This window comes from Leuciscus leuciscus, assembly GCF_965113295.1.
Source record: "Leuciscus leuciscus genome assembly, chromosome: 9".
Lineage (NCBI taxonomy): Eukaryota > Metazoa > Chordata > Actinopteri > Cypriniformes > Leuciscidae > Leuciscus > Leuciscus leuciscus.
This window is the reverse complement of record NC_138733.1, coordinates 19,792,213-19,810,589: the sequence shown is the minus strand read 5'-3', so window position 1 is coordinate 19,810,589 and position 18,377 is coordinate 19,792,213. Positions and strand designations below refer to the sequence as shown.

General features: G+C 37.6%; 1 protein-coding gene across 1 annotated transcript in view; it reads right to left on the bottom strand.

Annotated features, from left to right (window-relative positions):
* Positions 1-18,377, bottom strand: part of grik4 (glutamate receptor, ionotropic, kainate 4) — a 375,294-nt gene that overhangs the window by 103,672 nt on the left and 253,245 nt on the right. The window contains exons 6-7 of the mRNA XM_082179353.1: positions 9,026-9,191; positions 8,029-8,087 (exon numbers count right to left, since the gene is read on the bottom strand). Coding sequence (XP_082035479.1) covers positions 8,029-8,087; positions 9,026-9,191 — 225 coding nt within the window. The remainder of the gene's footprint in view (positions 1-8,028; positions 8,088-9,025; positions 9,192-18,377) is intronic.

Here is an 18,377-nt window from a genome sequence, read left to right as displayed (position 1 = left end):
CAAAAAGCAGCTTCCCACAGTGATAAAGACTTAGCCTCAATTCATTCTGAGCAGCCAGTCATTTCCTCAGCTATCACTTTGCACTGGGCTTTTGCAAAGTGAAGTTCCTTTATCCTTCAAACACACAAATCATTGACATATGCTAGCTGATACACATATGCGTAAAAGCTCTAGGGAGCCCAAATCAAACATAGCAGAAGACTATTTGCACAGGTAAATAACAGATTTACACATGCAAGCAAGAGGCAAGATCTGACTACGGTACAATGCGTAAACACTTTGATGAAAATCTGAGGGGATGTCACCTGTTTGGCTAACTTCCGCTAGACTTGTGCTTAAAGCCAGCATGAAACAGAAGTCGAGATAGTCTTTTCTCTTCTATTTCGTATATCCGAGGGAAAAGGCTTCTCGAACAAGAAAAAAATATAGGGCGGGACTTGATTTTGTCCGTTGGAATTGATTGGTTGGTTGGGGTTTGATACTGCTGTGATCTAATGTGAGTGACAATTTGTCCTTGCCTTGCACAGAAAAACATGATTTTGAGGGCACATGCATTTGAAAACAAAAAAAACATGATGTGCGCATATGAATCGTTTATAATAAATACTGTGATATTCCATAAAAAATAAGAAGATGACCATTTTGATTTCATGGTGACATTAACTACCACTGTCCCTGCTAAAAAAAAAAAAAAAAAAAAAAAAAATGAACGAACATACAAAATCATCCTAAACTGGTTTGCTGATCTAATGTAGTCTCCCAGCCTTGTTCGGCTGGTCTTTGGGAACTCGTCAGCAAGCTAAACCAGCTAAACACCAGCTTGGCCAGTCTGGAAGACCGGCAAGACCAGCAAATCCTTTAACCACACACCTGCTCTCTTGTAGGTACTGTATATTTATTGTTTGTATTAAAGTTGCGATGAAATGGAAGTAGCGACATCTTTTCTTCCATATTGCGACATTCCTTACATCTTAGTAAACCAATTATCGAAAAAGAAAGATAGATGGTTAGATACATCAGTCTTTGATTTGATTTTGAGATGTGGGTTTTGCACTCAAAAACAAATGCAACCTTGCAGTGAAGGGGAGGGGTTTAAGCGGACAAAACGAGTTGATAAGTCCTACATGTGTCAACAGAGAAAAGTCTGTTGTTTCAATAAAAGATTCAGTTCTGACATTTTGATTAAAAATGAAAACAAAAAAAGGAAACAGATCCTGTTTCAATAAATCAATGAAAAAAGATCAATGGATTTCAAAAATAGATGGAAAATAATCAGTGAATTTGTATTTCAAGCTGACTTTAAAAAAAAACTCTCTTACAGTGCCTTTTCATTCTTTCTTTGATATGGGGTGTCAGTACAGACTAGCATTACAATATTTAGAGTCAAGCTTTATTATGTTGCTGTCTGGTCATCTGGTTGTTTTTTCAAAATAAGCAAGTTGAAGAGTTCAGTAAACCTTTAATATTAGTTCCTGCTAAAAAGAGTTTCAGTCAGAACTCATCCTGCCCGAGGCCAGACAACCATTCGTGCCCTCTTTTCTTCTCATTAGACAGAAAAAAGGGAAAGCTGAAGGGGTGTGAGCAGAAAAAAAGCTTTTGTCTTCCTCCTTTAACAACGCATGTCAGAATCCCATTACGCTCCTTATCACATTAAATTAATGTCTTCCAGCACAAAGGAGAGAACTTCAGAAATAAACACAGCCAGACAAAAGAGTTTCCAACGTCCCGTTTCATATCAAGTGCCCTATCTAGAAAGGCGATCCTTTCTCTACGAATTCCATCACTCTGACTTTTCATTTCAGGGGCTAAAAGAAGTGTTTTTGTTTGATTTTGGAGTACCATCCTTATTTTATCTACACATTTATCATAATCTTCTTGAAGAGGCAGGAGAATTAGATCATCCCACTTCACCCACGTTTCGGTTCTCGTCTCTCTGTGGGACGTAGTTTCTTATTTAATCATCTTTAATTACAGATCACTTCAAAGCAGTGAGAAGAATGTCGGGCAAACAAGTAGTACAATATTTCTGTTCCAAGAGGAGAGGCGCAGCAAATCTGACAGGTGGGAAACCTCTTTGAAGTGTGTATATTTGATTCACTATGTTCAATCTGGGCACCAAAGCCCTGTTCCTTTCAATTAAATCCGAGAGCTCCTTTAGTTCAAGGGGACAAACTTGAAAGAGATTGTAGCGCTCACCTGGCTGACCCCATTCAGAATAATTTGGGAAATACCTGACGAAGACAGAGTCTGGTTGATCTTCTGGGGCTCCTGACTGGATAGTACAGGTCGGTAGTACAGGTAATTTTGTTCACTAATGAGACCTTAATGCTCCTCACTACACGGTGCGGCCCTGTACAGCCAGATGAAACCTAGTGCCTCATCCAAAGGAGGTTTATACTGTAGAATAGGGAATGAGCTATCATAAGACATCAGTTAGCATTTCCGTTCATCTCAAGGGAAAACAATATCAGTTAGCATTTCTATTCATTTCAGCAGTAAAAAGAAATTGGTCAGCTTTTCCATTCATCAAAAAAAAAAAAAAAAAAAAAAAAAAAAAACACTATTAATTAACATTTACATTCATTTAAATGATAAAAGATATCGGTTGCTTTTCATTCATGTCACTGGTAAAAGTTCTCTCTTTGTAGGCAATTTCTATTCATTTCAGTGGTAAAAGCTAAAAAAAGCATGTCAATAGCAAAAGTTATCGTATAAGTGGATCCAGTCACCTGAGCCATAAGCAAATGACACCATGATGACTCTGATTGGCTGATGGTGCCACAAGAACCATAAAAACAGTTAGCTGTGACATGCTACTTTTACATGGCTACGCTTGAATGTCCACTAATGAAGAATGCTGATTTTGTCTTCAAAATGGTGCAGGCATTGGTACAGTTAAGGCTCATTCACACCAAGAGTGATAGTTCAGTTTATTCTAAGCGTGTTCTTGTCAGTCACTTTAAATACTCGAGCACATTACAGCAGGATGGATTCTGATTGGCTGTCAATGTTTTTATCATTCATCAGCTGGATACAATCGTTCTGAAAGTGATTCCAATGATATTGTTTCTCTGTGCCGTTATTGTTATAGTTGTGGTGTTAACCTCTATTCTCTATTCAGTTGTGGAGTCTGCTATTCTTTAATACTGAGAACCATTTTTAGAACTATATATATGCAATTCCCGCCTGGATTTGTTCCAGACATGTTCCCCTTTTCTTTTCTGTTGCTTCTCCAGTATCCCGTCAAATTAAGGCAAAAAGCCTCCAATATTAGCCAAATACATTTCCATTTATGCATTTGGCAGACTGACATTTCATTTAAGCTACACATTTGATCAGTTCAGTTAAAAAGTTGGACAATTTTATCGGAAATGTAAAGGTTATACCATTAAACTAATAGCTAAAGCACAGCATAATTGGAACATAGGCACTAGTCATATCAAAATGAAAATATATCTTATATATAAAATATACAGACAGTATATAAAAAAATCTAGACGATCACAATTGGTTGTTTATAGATAAAACCATATGCAATGGCCTCCTGGCTATTAGTGCTGTATAGGTTAGTCAAACGAATAACTGTCCTTGTACCGTGTCATCTCAGCAGGCCAGGTCTGTGAAGTATTCATGAGTGGGCCATGCTCTATTAAGCTGTCAGCGTGCTAAGTGATTAATGAGAGCTGTACATCCTGTGAGACTGAACGTGAGAGAAAAAGAAACAGTAACGGAAAACGACAAGCAAACAGAGACGCAGGTGAACAGGGTTATTACGCTGGTAGCACAAGGAGTCATCATCCGCTTCTTATAGAAATGTTTTGAAGGGCAGTCGCTATGGCCCGTGGCATTTCCTCTCAACCCCTCGGCTCGCACACCCACTTCGCAACCCTGTCAGCTAAAGCAGAAGTGACTATTACCCACAATGGGCCCTAGACCTGCCACTGTGCGGAGCAGCTATTCAATGGTGCATGCATATTTGTTCCAGACAATAGCATGAATGTCCTCCTTAAGTGTTTTACTGACACATACATTTTCATATTACAAGCATTACTGATATCAGCTACTCTACCGTGAAATTGTTATCAAATGGTAATTAGCTGTATATTATTTCATGAGAACGATTTACTTTATATGGGAATGGGGATCTTTAAGAATAAAAACTGCATTTATACGTTCTCTTGAGTATTATACGAATTAAACTGAATTGGGGAAGTGATATTGTAATGAAGGAAATGATGTGCAATTAAATGTTTGTTCAATCCAAGAATAACTACAACAATAACCATAAAAGGATTTTTTTTTTTCACACCAAAAGAAAGAACTATAGGCCGTGTTAGGGAAAGTTACTGCATTCCAATATTGCGTTACTCCCTAAAAAAGTAACTAATTGTGTTACTTTTTATGGAAAGTAATGCGTGAAGTTACTTTTGCTTTTTCTCATCTGGGCTGGGCTGTTTGTTTGTTTTTATAACAACAAAAAAGTTCTATTTTTGGCAAATGTAAAGGCCCTTTTACACCAAAAGTGAAATGAATAAGCCTCAGGCTGAAGGAAATGCAAATTCACGCCTGTACAGTAGAGGGCGCAGCTCAAACAGGCCTTTCAGCTGCGCTGCCATTCGGGAATACAGAAGAATAGGACGCAGGGGAAGAAGCAAGCGGGAAGGAAGTCGACCGGAAGTTGAAGCCGGCCGCGTGCCACCATCTTGTAGCAGAACTTCACCTGCTGTTAGCATCCCATTGACTCCCATTCATTTTGGCGTCACTTTGACAGTGAATAACTTTACATCTGAGGCGTTTGAAGACTCCATTTGTCCATTATTTATTTCTAAAGAAACACGACAATGTATAAAAGGCTCCATTACCTTGTATCTTACGTTATGGCCCCGTAGAAGCAGTTTTTGTAAAAGTAGGCTAACGATTGCGTCATAACCACACGACTCTCTGTCGCACAGTAGAGAGATTACCGTATGGACGGGAGGAGAAGCTCGCTGTCAATCGGGGGGACGTGGAGGCAAAATTACAAAATAATTAATCAGAATACCTAGCAAAAGTTTCTCCTGCTCCTAGCTCATGGACAGCTCCTACTCACACTCTCCGTCTCTGCAAGATTCGGAAGGGAATGATTCAGATTTCTCTCGGCACAGCTACTAGAGGACAGACGGGTTGCTCACGTCACATCTACGTCGTCAAGCTCGGTTTGAGTCTGCGCGTCAGGAACGGAAGTCCTAAGAAATCGCTGAAAACGGGCTTCACTTGTCTCAATTGAGTTCCAATGAGATGACTCTGTCCACTTATACTGTCTATGGGAAGAAGTAAATGAGTAAATGTATGCTCACATTTAGTCTAGAATTATAATACCCATCATGTTCACACATAGCGCACACAACACCTCTGCACTTACTCATGATTTCTCTCAACACGGGGACAGGAGAGCTGTCAGTCAATACATGGGAAAACAAATTAACTTGCGTTACTTGAAAAAGTAACAGATATTTTGTTCTAAATTAAAAAGTAATGCGTTACTTTACCAGTTACTTAAAAAAGTAATCTGATTACATAACTCAAGTTACTTGTAATGTGTTACCCCCAACACTGACTATAGCCATAATGATACACTATAATGATAATTAGGCCTACCACCAATTACGTTATTATTAGTGTGCGCTGAAGTTATGTCTTCTGCTGCTTTAAAGTCGTGTGGATTCTGATTGTTTGTCACTGTTTTTATTGAGCAGGAAACAAAAATTGTTTTGAAAGTGATTCCAACAATATTGTTATTGTTAAAGTTGTGGTATGGACTTAGCTATTCTCATAGAGTTAAAACTATTATTAAAACTTTATAGTTATCGTTGATGTGTCCATTGATGTGCACTGCCCGTAACTCTAAGAATCCATACCACAAGTATAACGATTACGGTACAGCAAATCACAGCCATTTTTCCAGCTGATGAATAATAAAATAATTGAAAGCCAATCAAATTCCATTCAACTTTAAAGCATGTGCTGCAATTATGTTAACAGAGTGCTTAGAATAAACAACGCTATCGGTGTAGGTGTTAATATGGTTATCATTATACAGTAGTTATCATTAGAGTTATTGTTCTTTGTGTAAATGGGCCTTAATGCTAGGGAAGGAAATGGAAATTTTTCATAAAATCTTTTTTGTTAAACTGGTTGAAATTGATAGCAAACAATAATAGGTTTGGTAATAAATAGTGGTCTAAATATTTAAAAATGTATATATATATATAATATATATATATATATATATATATATATATATATATATATATATCGTCTATGGACCTCTCAGGACCAACAATTGTTTCGGCCAATCATTGCATTCTGTGTATGGAAAAAGGGTGTATGTCAAGAATGTAAATGCAAGTATAACTTTTAAAATTAAAATAAAAAATGTACTCCCATATACACATGCACTGACAGATAGATCAAATATTATTTAATTTAGGCTATTCTGGAAGCTTGCTAAGTTTAGAATTGCTCTAAGGGATTTCTTATGGGAGACAAAAGCACCTTAGTACAGTTTTATAAAAGTTTTCTGTCACAAAGTATTTTAAGTTTTGCCTGTCGCTGCTGTGAATCTCCTTTATTTTTCAACAGAAATCTTCAGGGAGCGCATGCACTCATTATTAGCTGAAAAACAATGTTATTTTGTTTTTCCCATTTCCAACTCATCTCTGTGTAGAAAACTGCGCTTGTGCTCCAAAGGTACAAAGGGAATAACATTTGAGGAATAGTGTTGGCATGAGCGTGAAATGGTTAACTTTAGAGTCTACCACAAGTCAAACTTTCCAAGTTACCTGCAACGCTGTCTGCTTTTAGCTTTTTGTGGAAGAATAAGGAAAACATTGGGGTCTTTTTAGGACTCAGAACTGAGATAAACATCAGATTTAGCAATTGGATCACAATGGCATACAAATCATTCACACTCAAGTATCGAAAGAGTCTTTCGGAGTTCCAGGGTTGTGCACCATTCAGAACTGAATTAGAATTCCTAAACAGGATTCTGAATTGTAATTGTATTGATTGAATGATTTCTGAAGGATCATGTGACACTGAAGAGTGGAGTAATGATGCTGAAAATTCAGCTTTGCCATCACAGGAATAAATTACATTAAAAAATATTTTCAAATATAAAACAGTTATTTTTTAGCTGTTATAATTAAACATTTAAATATAAAAAATGCACCTTGCAGCATATAAGAACATTTTCAAGAACATAAAAAACTTTTGAAAGGTAATGTATACAATATTTAATATGTAATCATTTTTGGTATTGTATGGAAAACTTTAAATCTTTTTTAAATTTTTTTTGACAGTACTGAATTTTTCTAATTTAGAAATGTTAAAATATCTGCAATCATACAAAAATGCTGTCTCAACATTCAACTGTCAAAATTTCATTATTTACGTTTTGTCACAAAAGTTTTGTGTGATTGTGTATAATTTCACTGAATTGCAGTTCAGTAAAATCAAATTTCAATTCAGCATCCTTCAGGGTATTATCAATTGAATTCAAAAACCAACTCATAAACTGAAAGGATCAAATTCTTAAATCCTGAATTTTGCCCATGTAATTTTTTTTAAATGTGATTTTAGAACTGCACGAAAGCTATTTTAATTATTGGTTTGGTCAGTTTTGACCCTGTTCTCAAGTCCATATTGGTAGTTTGCCATCTCTCTACACCCCTCTCTGACGTCTTAGTGGGAATTATAGCTGTTCCACTGGAAGGCCTTAAGCTGATTAGGGAGAAAGAAAGCCACTGTCTGAAGGGGCAATGTGACTTTGTTTGGATTCTCTGGGTAATTTGTGGCATCCTTGCTCTGAGATGGAAAGGCAGAATACTAAACTTTAATCCTCTGCCAAACTGAACTCAATGTGTGTCTAATAAGGAGACTTGCGAAGGGTCATCCGTCAGTCACCATTTCTTTGACTACAGTGGGTTTGATTTAAACCTTCAGTCATTCATTTCCATGGACATCTCTGTTTCTGCAGAGTGCGCTGACATGAGCGGCAGGGTGGATGTTTGATGGTGAATGAATGGGACATGACAAATGATGAATACCTGAAGGACACAGATGGACAAGAGAAAGAATGAACAACACATTTGTATTTATCTAACAGTGCAGTACAGTCAAACAGCATGAAATTAAATCAATGTCATCATCAAAAACAGTGTGGACATGTTAGGTTTAATAAGCAGTTGTTATTGCCAAATAATCAGCAGAGTGTAATGGAGTATTTGAGTTGCCTATTTGAGTCTGTGAACGTGTACAAAGGCATACAGTACAATGGTAAAGAGAGTGCAGAGACAACATGTACCACTATGAAATGCTATGTTTTCTTTGTAGAGAATGCATATGTCAAAATGCAGCTGTAACAATCTATACAAGACGACATCTGCTGCTTGACAGATGCAGGCAATTCTATATGTGCCATTCAGGAAAGAGTAGATCAGAACATATAATTATGGTACATGTTATTTTGGCTCTAATGCAGGGCTCCCCAACCGAGGTGAGCGAGATCAATTTATATAAAAGGAATTAATTTACTTGTTTATTTCGGAATTGTTGAAGTCCCTCACATCTTAAATATAGTTAAGAGCTGTATATATATTTTACATTACTAACATAAACATATACTAAACAATTTATATGAATAAACTTATATAAAGAATTTTGAACTAACGTTGTTCATCAAAGAATCCTGCAAAAAAGCTCCCCCACACTTCATTAAGTAGCAGAACCATTTTCTACTAATAATAATAAGAAGAAAGGATTCTTGAGCGCAAAATCAGCACATTAATATGATTTCTTAAGGATCATGTAACACTGAAGACTGGAGTCAATGAAGCGTTGCCACCACAGATTTTAAATTGTAATAATATTTCAGGGTTTCACTGTTTTTTACAGAATTTTTAATCCAAAACAAAAACAAAAAAACACACACAGTACAAGAAGTTAAATAAAAGCCTTATTACAATAGAAACCATATGATACTCACAATCGGCCTGAGAACATATGAGACACGACGTGCTGCTGTTAAAGAACGTTAGCAGTCCCGCTACAGCCATGCTGATGTCTGTGTTAGTGGGCCTGAGGTCCAGCGTGGTAAAGCGAGGAAACTGCACCTTCAGTATGTCTTCCGGAGCCACCTTCACGTACGGCACCTGCACAGGGATGCATAACAGGACAGAAAAAAATCAGCCCTGCAGGACCCCTCTTGTTAGGCGGATACCGCAGGTAAATTGAATGAAAGAAAATTGCAGGAGGGCGTTTTGTTTACTGCACTGTGATGCGGGTCTCAAGAGTGGCTGTGCAACAGAATCGCGGCATTCTCATCAGACTAATTAGATCCACTTTACGCCTAAAACTAATACAAACTCATTTGAATAATTTCAAAAGAATAATTTCTCCTCTCTGAAGGCATGTAAATTAACAATGAAAAATCAACTGTATTAGATTAAATAAAAACAGATTTTTATGAACCCCAGCGATGATTGAGGAAAAGTTTCTATGCATATAAATGCCAAGTGAGATGTTTATTCACGCAGAGGGCATGTGTGCGTTGACCTTTGACATCTCGAACAGTCTTTGAACAGAAGTAGCACACGACGCAAAACGTCTTCATATCCATGGAGACCTCAGCGTTGGCTGCTCTCTAATTTGATGTGTTCCGATGTGTGGACGCGTCAGGCTCGGGAAAAGTGGGTGTTGGGCTCGGTGGGGCTTGAAGGGGATCCTAGAGGACGCAGGCGGGCTGTGTAAAGGGCCTCTTCATCACAGCAGATTGCCTGTCTGCGGCGGGCCGTGTGACCATGCATCGTACTTGCACGGCCCTGTATCCCCAATTGGTTTTCCATCGCTTTCCATCAGGGCGTAATGGAGTCCCCGCCAGTGTGGATGGATGGGGAGCACAGGCTCTCCGACACTCGGGGGACAACTGGGATTCTTGGAGATGGAGGGTTCGGAGAGAGGCCGGTAATGGGCTCGCTGCAGTGGGGAGACATGTACAAGTCTCTGACCTTCTCTCTCTTTCTTGGAGAAGATTATTTCCTTTATTCCCCATGCCGGCTTCCAGACAACATCCCATCTGTCCAAAGCCCCTGTGCTAACTTGTAAATAGCGGCTACAATCTGACTTCCTCCTATGTGCATAAGCTCATTATTCCGAGTGAATTCAACAGAGTGACATCCGGCTCAGCGAAGAAAGACAAACAACATTTATAGATAGTAAAAAATAGACACCTTTGGATTTTTCTAGATTATCTAGCATGAGATTTGATTCCTTAAAGTAATTAATGGTTCAATGGAGCTTCAAGTGGAGCTTCTGGGTAACACTGCTGGGCAGTAAAATGTTAAAATGTTTTCACAAAGGTTAAATGGGCTTCTCTTTCATACAGAACACATGCAGACTCCAGCAAACCTTAAGATTTTATGCCAAGGCTCTTAATAGTTAGAGTGGGAGGTAGGTAAAAAAAAAAAAAAAAAAAGAAGAAGAGGAAGTCAGACGGGTTTACATTGAGGAACCAGTCATCATTATCTTGAATACCTGTAGAAAAGCACTGTAAAAAGTATTTAATATTAGAGTGCTTGTGTGAAAAGGAGAAAACCTGAATCAGTGAGTTTAACTTGAGAACATGAACAAATCATTCAGACTGGTGTTTTGAATTAGATCAATAGATTAACTGAAAAAATATTTTTTAGTTTGTTCGTTTACATACTGCATAACACCACATTTTCATAATATCTTGTAAAAGTGCCATGGAGAGCAATGCTGGATGCCAGGATTTTTAGAACTTAAAATTGCAGTCTGTTCAGCACGCAAAGCTACTTCATGACTTGGAATGTAAATGTCGTATGGACCACTTTTATGTAGTTTTTTTTTTTGCATCCTTTAATGTTGGAAAACCTTAGTTCCTGTTCGTTGTAACGGCATTGGGAAAACAAGGTTGATCAGAGTATTCTTCAAAATCCTCCTTTTTTTGTTTTTGACTTAATAAATAAAGTCCTACATGTCTGAAACAACAATAGGTTGAGTAAATAATGGCAGTATTTAATTTTTTGTGTGAACTATCCTTTTAAGACTCACATTTGGACAGATGTCAGAATCTACTGTCTCATTTGCATGCTCAAATATACCTAGTGAATATCCATGATGTATGGACAGGAAATGGAAGATAACGCTGAAAGGGGTTTGAAAGCCATTTTTCTTGTGGTTACAGCACACTGCATATGCATATGCATCATTTCCAGGGCGTAAACAGAAACTCTTGCCCTGGTGGAGCCAATCTGGGCTTCAGCATTGGAATTGTGAGCCAGAGGGAGAGTTGTGTATGAGGGTAATATCTGTCTGTTCGTGTGCTGTCTGCTCCTGCAGGTTGACAGAGTGGCTATCAGGCCTACAGATGCACTGCTGACAGGCTTTTAATGAGGGGCCTGGTGCAGGCCAAAAGCAGCTCACTGAAGTCAGGCAAACAGCCATGCAACACTGCAGTATAAGTACATGTGCCCAACATTTCATTTAAACCAGCGGGAACATGCTGACCTGGTACAAATGAATATTGAGGCACTTAACAGATGCTACATTTTGGACATATGTAATGTAGTATAATGGTTTTGTAATAAATATCTTGTGAATTATAATGTAACTGTTTTGTCTGACAATTCAGTTTATTGAATTAGTATGCTAGTAAACAGTCTTTGAGCAAATTGAGCTCTTTGTCAGTATTTATCTAAATGGACATTCCCAAAATGTTTTAGTTAAAGTAACCAATCATTTTTGTGAAGTAATCTTAATCGGGCTTCTCTGAATAACAAAAGCTGTTGCGACATCATGAACATTACTTAAAATGTTTCTTGGCTTTATTTAAATAATCAATTTAAACCTCATAGGGAAATGTGTTGCTTTCACAAAGTGCCATTTGTGAAGTCGTTTGGCACAAATACGGTTTTCTCACTTAACCATGAAATTGGGCAGATTGTTGTGATGCTGTGCTGAAAAAAAAAAATGTGCAGGGAACGCCATTTAAAACTCCCACCTTGGCTTTTTTTTACCATCCTGTATGAAATATAGACCTGGTTTTACTCTCTACGGCTGTCCAACTGCTTTCTACCTGTAGCTCTGAATGAAAAAACATCCATAAGGGTGGACGGTCTCAGGGGGGATCTCAGGGGATTTAATGCCATATGGCAAGGTAAAGTATAATGAGATCTTACATCTGTTCCCTTACGTACCAGAGGAGCAAAATCATGTTTAATAAAAGATCACAAAACCTTTACCTGGGCCACAGTGTCAAATGATACAGCTGGACACACTGCTGTACAGTAAAGTCGGCCATATTTGTCTGTTGTCACACTCAAGATTGGCAACGAGTGACAAAACCACGCTAGGTTGCCTCACAGGTTGGTGGGGGCGGACGCAGGCAGAAAGCAGTGCCATTACTCAAAGACATGGAGATCAGCCATATGGGGATGGCAGAGTGGCTGGAGGGGTACTGTGAATGATCGTGACATTGCACACCTCTCTAATGTGGTGCAATGGACCATGGGAAGTCAGCTGCTTGGGGAAAAACACACACACTCAAGCACTAGGTGGAGTAATCATGTTTTGGAGGCTATAAGAGCGTCAAGAGTCTCTGGTGGGGAGAGCAAAGGAAAGAAAAGGCCACTGAGGCCTTTAGAGAAAGCTCAGCATTGACCACAATCTCATTGATCAGCATGCTTGAGAAAAGAAAAGAAAAAAACAAAGAAAAAAAAACACTTCCTTCAATCTCTGCTTCACAAGCATTGCTGCTGGTTCCGCAGAGCAGAAATCTTCCAAAAAAAATAAGTTTTTTGTGGAAAGGTGAAGCAGTGGCGAATAGAGATGACCTGAACAAGTCATCTTTGGTTAATTTCAAATATCACCTAACAGATGGAGCTTGTAATTGTGGGATAAAGTTCAAATAAAAAAGGTGATTATAAGATAAAGTTAAATAAGTAACATCATTAATAAGAAAGCCATAATTATGAGTCACAATTGAGAGATATAAAGTCACAGTAATGAGAAAAGTTCACATTTGCAACAGAGATAAAGTCATGATAAGTTACAAGTTACAAATGTGATATATAAAGAAGCAATTATAGGAAAGCTACAAATGTGAGAAATAAAGTTACAAGTGAGAGATAAAAAGTCAACTAAAGGGATCATGAACAGCCTTTTTTTTTAAACGGTATAATGTTCTTTTAGTCCCACTTTTTATGTTAGCAAGATTTTTATATCAAAAAAACATCCTAATTATAAGTAATATCAGGGTTTTTGCAGGTTTTATGAAGGTAAATTTAAGACTTTTTAAAGACCTTTTTAAGACCATAATAAAGGAAAATGAAGAAATAAATTGTAGGGAACACAATACATCAATATGTTTTCTAAATGTCACTGTCTAGGGAGAAACACAATGGACCCCATTTTAACGATCTAAGCGCATGGCCTAAAGCGCAGCGCGCAAGCTGACTTACTGTAGGGCGTGTCCGAATCCACTTTTGCTAGTTTAACGACGGGAAAAATGGTCGGAGCGCCAGGCGCATTGTCTAAAAGGGTTGTGCCTATTCTCTTAATGAGTAATGGGTGTGTTTTGGGCTTTACATGTGTTAAACCAAGCAGAGTCTCATCTCCCATTCCCTTTAAATGCCAGTTGCACTCATGCCATAGCAGATTTGCTATTTACATGATGGAATTTGAAAGTGGAAAGACCGAACGCGTCTCCAGAGCGCAAATGGAACTGCTCGTGTGCGAGGTAAAAGTGCTCAAACAGACCATCTACGGGACAAGTCGGATTCCACCATATCTTTATGTACACAATAATAATATTTTACATTGTAATCCTTTTAATTTTTATATTTGGCATGTATGTGTGCTGCTGTGCGTCCCTGTGTGTTTAATAAGCAGAATGAACACGCGTTGTGGACCCGCCTATAGGTGCACATTACTAACGCACTCTTTAAATAACAAAAAAAAAATGCGTCATTGACTTCAGACCAGGTTTCAGTTGGTCAATGGCGCAGTCTATTTCTGTTGCCTCAAAATAGCAACGTGCCAACAATGCGCCCGAACACACCTCGTTTTCAGACCAGCACGCCATGGGCGCACAAATGGGCGCAAATGCATTGCTATTTAAACAACGTGGCGCAGGACGTGAAAATGATAACTGCGTCAGACTGAAACTAGCAAAAAACACTTTTTTTTTTTTCTTACACCCCGCGCATTGCGCCGGGTGTAAGATAGGGCCCATTGAATTGTATTAGCAACACTTCAGAGTTTGAAAATACAACTTTCAACAGATATCCATTACTTTTTAATTCATTTTGCAAAAAAGTATGATATATGGATTATGGAATAAATATGGAAACAATTTTTACTGTAACGTCTGATCACACTACAAAAAATTTAAGTTATGTTCTTCTTCAGTATTTTAGTCTTGTTTTCCAGTGCAAATGTCAAAAGATTTTTAAATCAAGATGCATTTACTGGAGATACAAAATGGCATAAATATGAAGTCTTGTTTTCTGTGAAATTTATCAAAATTAAAGGTAGGGTAGGCAATTTTTTTCATAAGTGTTTTTTGTTATTATGGTTGACAGTCATATAGCGCCGCAAACGAACAGCAGCCACCCTTTACAGTTCCTCCTGAACCGAAACAACGAGCTTATGGTGCGTTCACACGATTTCGTAATTGTAATTTATAGACAGCAACCCATGACGAGGAAGTTTTGAGTTCGGAAACTTGAGAACAGTACAGTGAGTACAGTTTAGTACTTTTATGCCAAAAGCAATTTTGAGATATAGTCACAATTGTAAACTATAAAGTCACAAGTAAGGGATGGGGAAAAAAACACAATCATGAGAGAAATAAATTTGCAATTGAGAGAAAGAAAATCACAATTACCTTTTTACTTCTTTAATCTGAGTCAGAAACAGGCTTCCACAAATTAGAGCACATTGTGAACACTTAAATATTTAGCAGGGATATGTGCTGTAATAACACACAACAAAATGCAGGACTCGTTAAGAGAGCGCTCATGGCTGCCCAGGGATTTGTTTGCAGACTTGATGAAGCCCATGAATAATTCCACTCTGCGGTGCCGATGGGCTCAGCTGGGGCGGAAAAGCCTGATCCATTCACACCTCCACAAAAAGACAGCACTGCACCATGGATGACCACAGAACAAAGAGACAATGGAATACTGGTCGAGTGTATTTTGCACATTAATCATATTAGAAACAAAAGGATGAATTGAATTTGAAAGGGCTTTGAAAGAAGCCAGGAGGGGTCTTGAGTGGCATAGTGCCACTGCGCACATCCATTTAGCAAGGAATAAAGAGAACTCAGGTCGGTTGGTGTAAATTCAGTTGCGCTGGTGTCCCTCGGCGTGACAGATCAATTGCACAGCAAAAGAGAGGTGAGCAGAGGTGCCGCCGACAGCTGTGTTACCCTAATTATCATCAGAAGAATGAGGACGCAGCACCTGTGTTTTGTTTGCATGACGAAAGAAGAGACACAATCATCCACTTTCACAAGGCCCTCACTTCTGGAAATGTCACCTCCTCCCCCTTCGTGACAGTACCAGAGGGACTTTTTAGCTTTTTTCCAACGACTTGCTGCTGGTGCCAATCTGGAACCTTTACGTGCGTTTCCACAATCGGTTGGGGCCGTTATAATGTCCACACCGATGAAAGAAGAGCAACTCAAAAGTAGACTGCACAAAAGTATACATAATCAACACAGTTACACAATTAAAATGTCCAATGCAATGTGCGGATGTTGTTATTTTTTGCCAGTTAGTTCTTTACAGTACATATACATTACAATGTCTAAATGTCATTGCATTACATACAAATATCAAACCAAGTGGCAAACAAATTAGGTTAGATTTTCTACATTGTCAGAAAAGTGTGAAAAAAAATTATAAAATCCTTAAGGGGTACAACAGCTTATCACTTATCGCACATTTTTTTAGACCTAAAAGGTACATGGTAGTACCTTAAGGGTACATATTAGGGTACATATTACTACCCGAAGGTACTATTATGCACTTTCTAGGGGTGGATAAGTTACAAAGTTTGCCCTTTAAAGGTACTACCCCAATGACATGCTGCATTTTTCCTAACTAGTGTGACTAAAGCTGCATTCATGTGCTTTTGGAAATTTCATACTTCCTAAGTGCTTGGTTATAGGAAAGAATAAGAATCATGGAGGACACCAGGTTTATTCTTGCCTTTTTCTTGGGGAAATATTATTAAAGCCTAAATGTATTGAAGATATTTCATTTTGAAAAAAATGTAGCGTCCCATTTGTTGACAAACATATAAACATTCACTGTACCATAGATAGTCAGCTTGAATTTACGTCAAATGCATTCTATTTTCACTCTGTATAAAACATTTCTTCAAATGGTTATTCATATATGTTAATATTCAGTACTTTAACGACAAGACAAGGCGATGTAGCTGTTGTGGAAAAAAATTATGAAGAATACCAAACACAGCAGCAATCGTTCTCCCCTTCACCATGTTTAAAGTTTATGGCCCGCCCAACTCAGAAACTCAGAGTGACTTAAGAGGGCATTTTACGACTAGGAAACTCGTATTTAAGATATTTTCAATAGCACGTAAAGGCAGCATAACATCACATTTCGGAGACATTGTCAGTTACTTTTAACTATCTTGTTCCAAGGTCATTTTTAGGAGATGTAAGAAGTCAGTTTCTTTCAAGTTCACGCAAGCTGCGTTCTGATTCACAGGGTAGGTGTAGGGTAGCTCCCAACACACTGAGTAGGTCTATAGAAAAAATTGCACAGATTAGGGATTTTGAGAAGGATGACATACATACAGTAATATGTGGAATATGTGTAAATACACAGGGAATGTATAAATCTCATTTAAATTAGTTGCCTCAAATTTTTTAAGTTAAGAAATTCAAAGTTTAAAGTAAGCAAAACTGACAGATTTTTATTTTGTACTTATACATTTAATTGTTTTTAACTTGAAATGTTAGAGAACACTAATTCATACATTAAACTTAAAACTTTCATGTAATCTCAATGTTAACACTTCTATAAGGATAAACTTTACTAATAAAGTTAATAATTACTATTAACAAGCTAGTTTGCTAACATACTAATTTGTTAACATGTTAACAATAGTATGTTATACAGTAGCACTTGCTGTATGAGTGCAGCAATATAAAGGTTTTATTTGCTCTCAAATCAAGCTGCATGCACCACTTGTCACCATGATGGTAACTATCCTAAAACCAACATTAACAGAAATTCTTCTAAATTAGCATAACAAAACATTAAACACTACTAAATTAATCTTGCACACCCAAGTAGCTCTCCCAGCCGTTTCAGTTAAACTTAAGTTCGTCTAAATTAAAATAAATAGTTTCATAAAACTCAAAACAATGAAACAGTTCAGTTTACTTAAAATATATCAGTTCTGTGAACTTGAAAGAAAAAGAAAGTGCTAAATACTCATAAAAGTTCATTTGACTGAACTAATTAGTTTAATTTAAGTTTGTCCTACTCAAACCAATTAATTATTTCGAGTGTTAGGGTTTACAGTGTACCATATTGCATATTTAAATAATATAACTTGCCATTCTCAAAACACCTAAACTGAGACATACATTTCTGAAGTAAACATGATTTGGTTATACTGAAAGTCCAATTAACTTAATAACTATGCCGTAACAATCTCATCTCATGCATTTTATGTCCGCAAACAACTGTGTAGGAACCACACTTGGTATGTAACCACAATACATTAATTAAACTAAATAAAAAAATTACTAAATAATTTGCTACCTTTCCACCACATTCATTTTAGTCATAATTCAAGTACTCAAGTAAATTTCCCTCTCTACTTCATGTGAAGTGATCGATGTACACTTGTCCCCAACGCTGTTTATGGTGCCACTTCTTTTGATATTTTGTTATCTAACACACAATTACTTTTGAGGTCACTGTTTATGAATTGATTGCTATGAATTTTATTCATTTTAATTTGACCACTGCATCAAGAGCAGCTCACAATTCTTTAAAGAAGCCGCATCAAATTACTTTGGATGTTAAAATAGTCATAAAGCCCATAAGACTCACAGATTTATGGTTCATAGATCCCTGAGCACAGCCACAAGAATCAGCAGCATTTTGATGGAAAGAAGGGTATTTGACAGCAAATCTGGAGTGCTTTGTCAAACATATCGCCTGTTCTCCTGTCAGTGCTCATCTGTCCATAGAGCACAACATTAGCGCTTATAGCACTTAACGCTGAGGGATCAGCAGTGCTGTAGTTATACATCATTTAAGCCAATG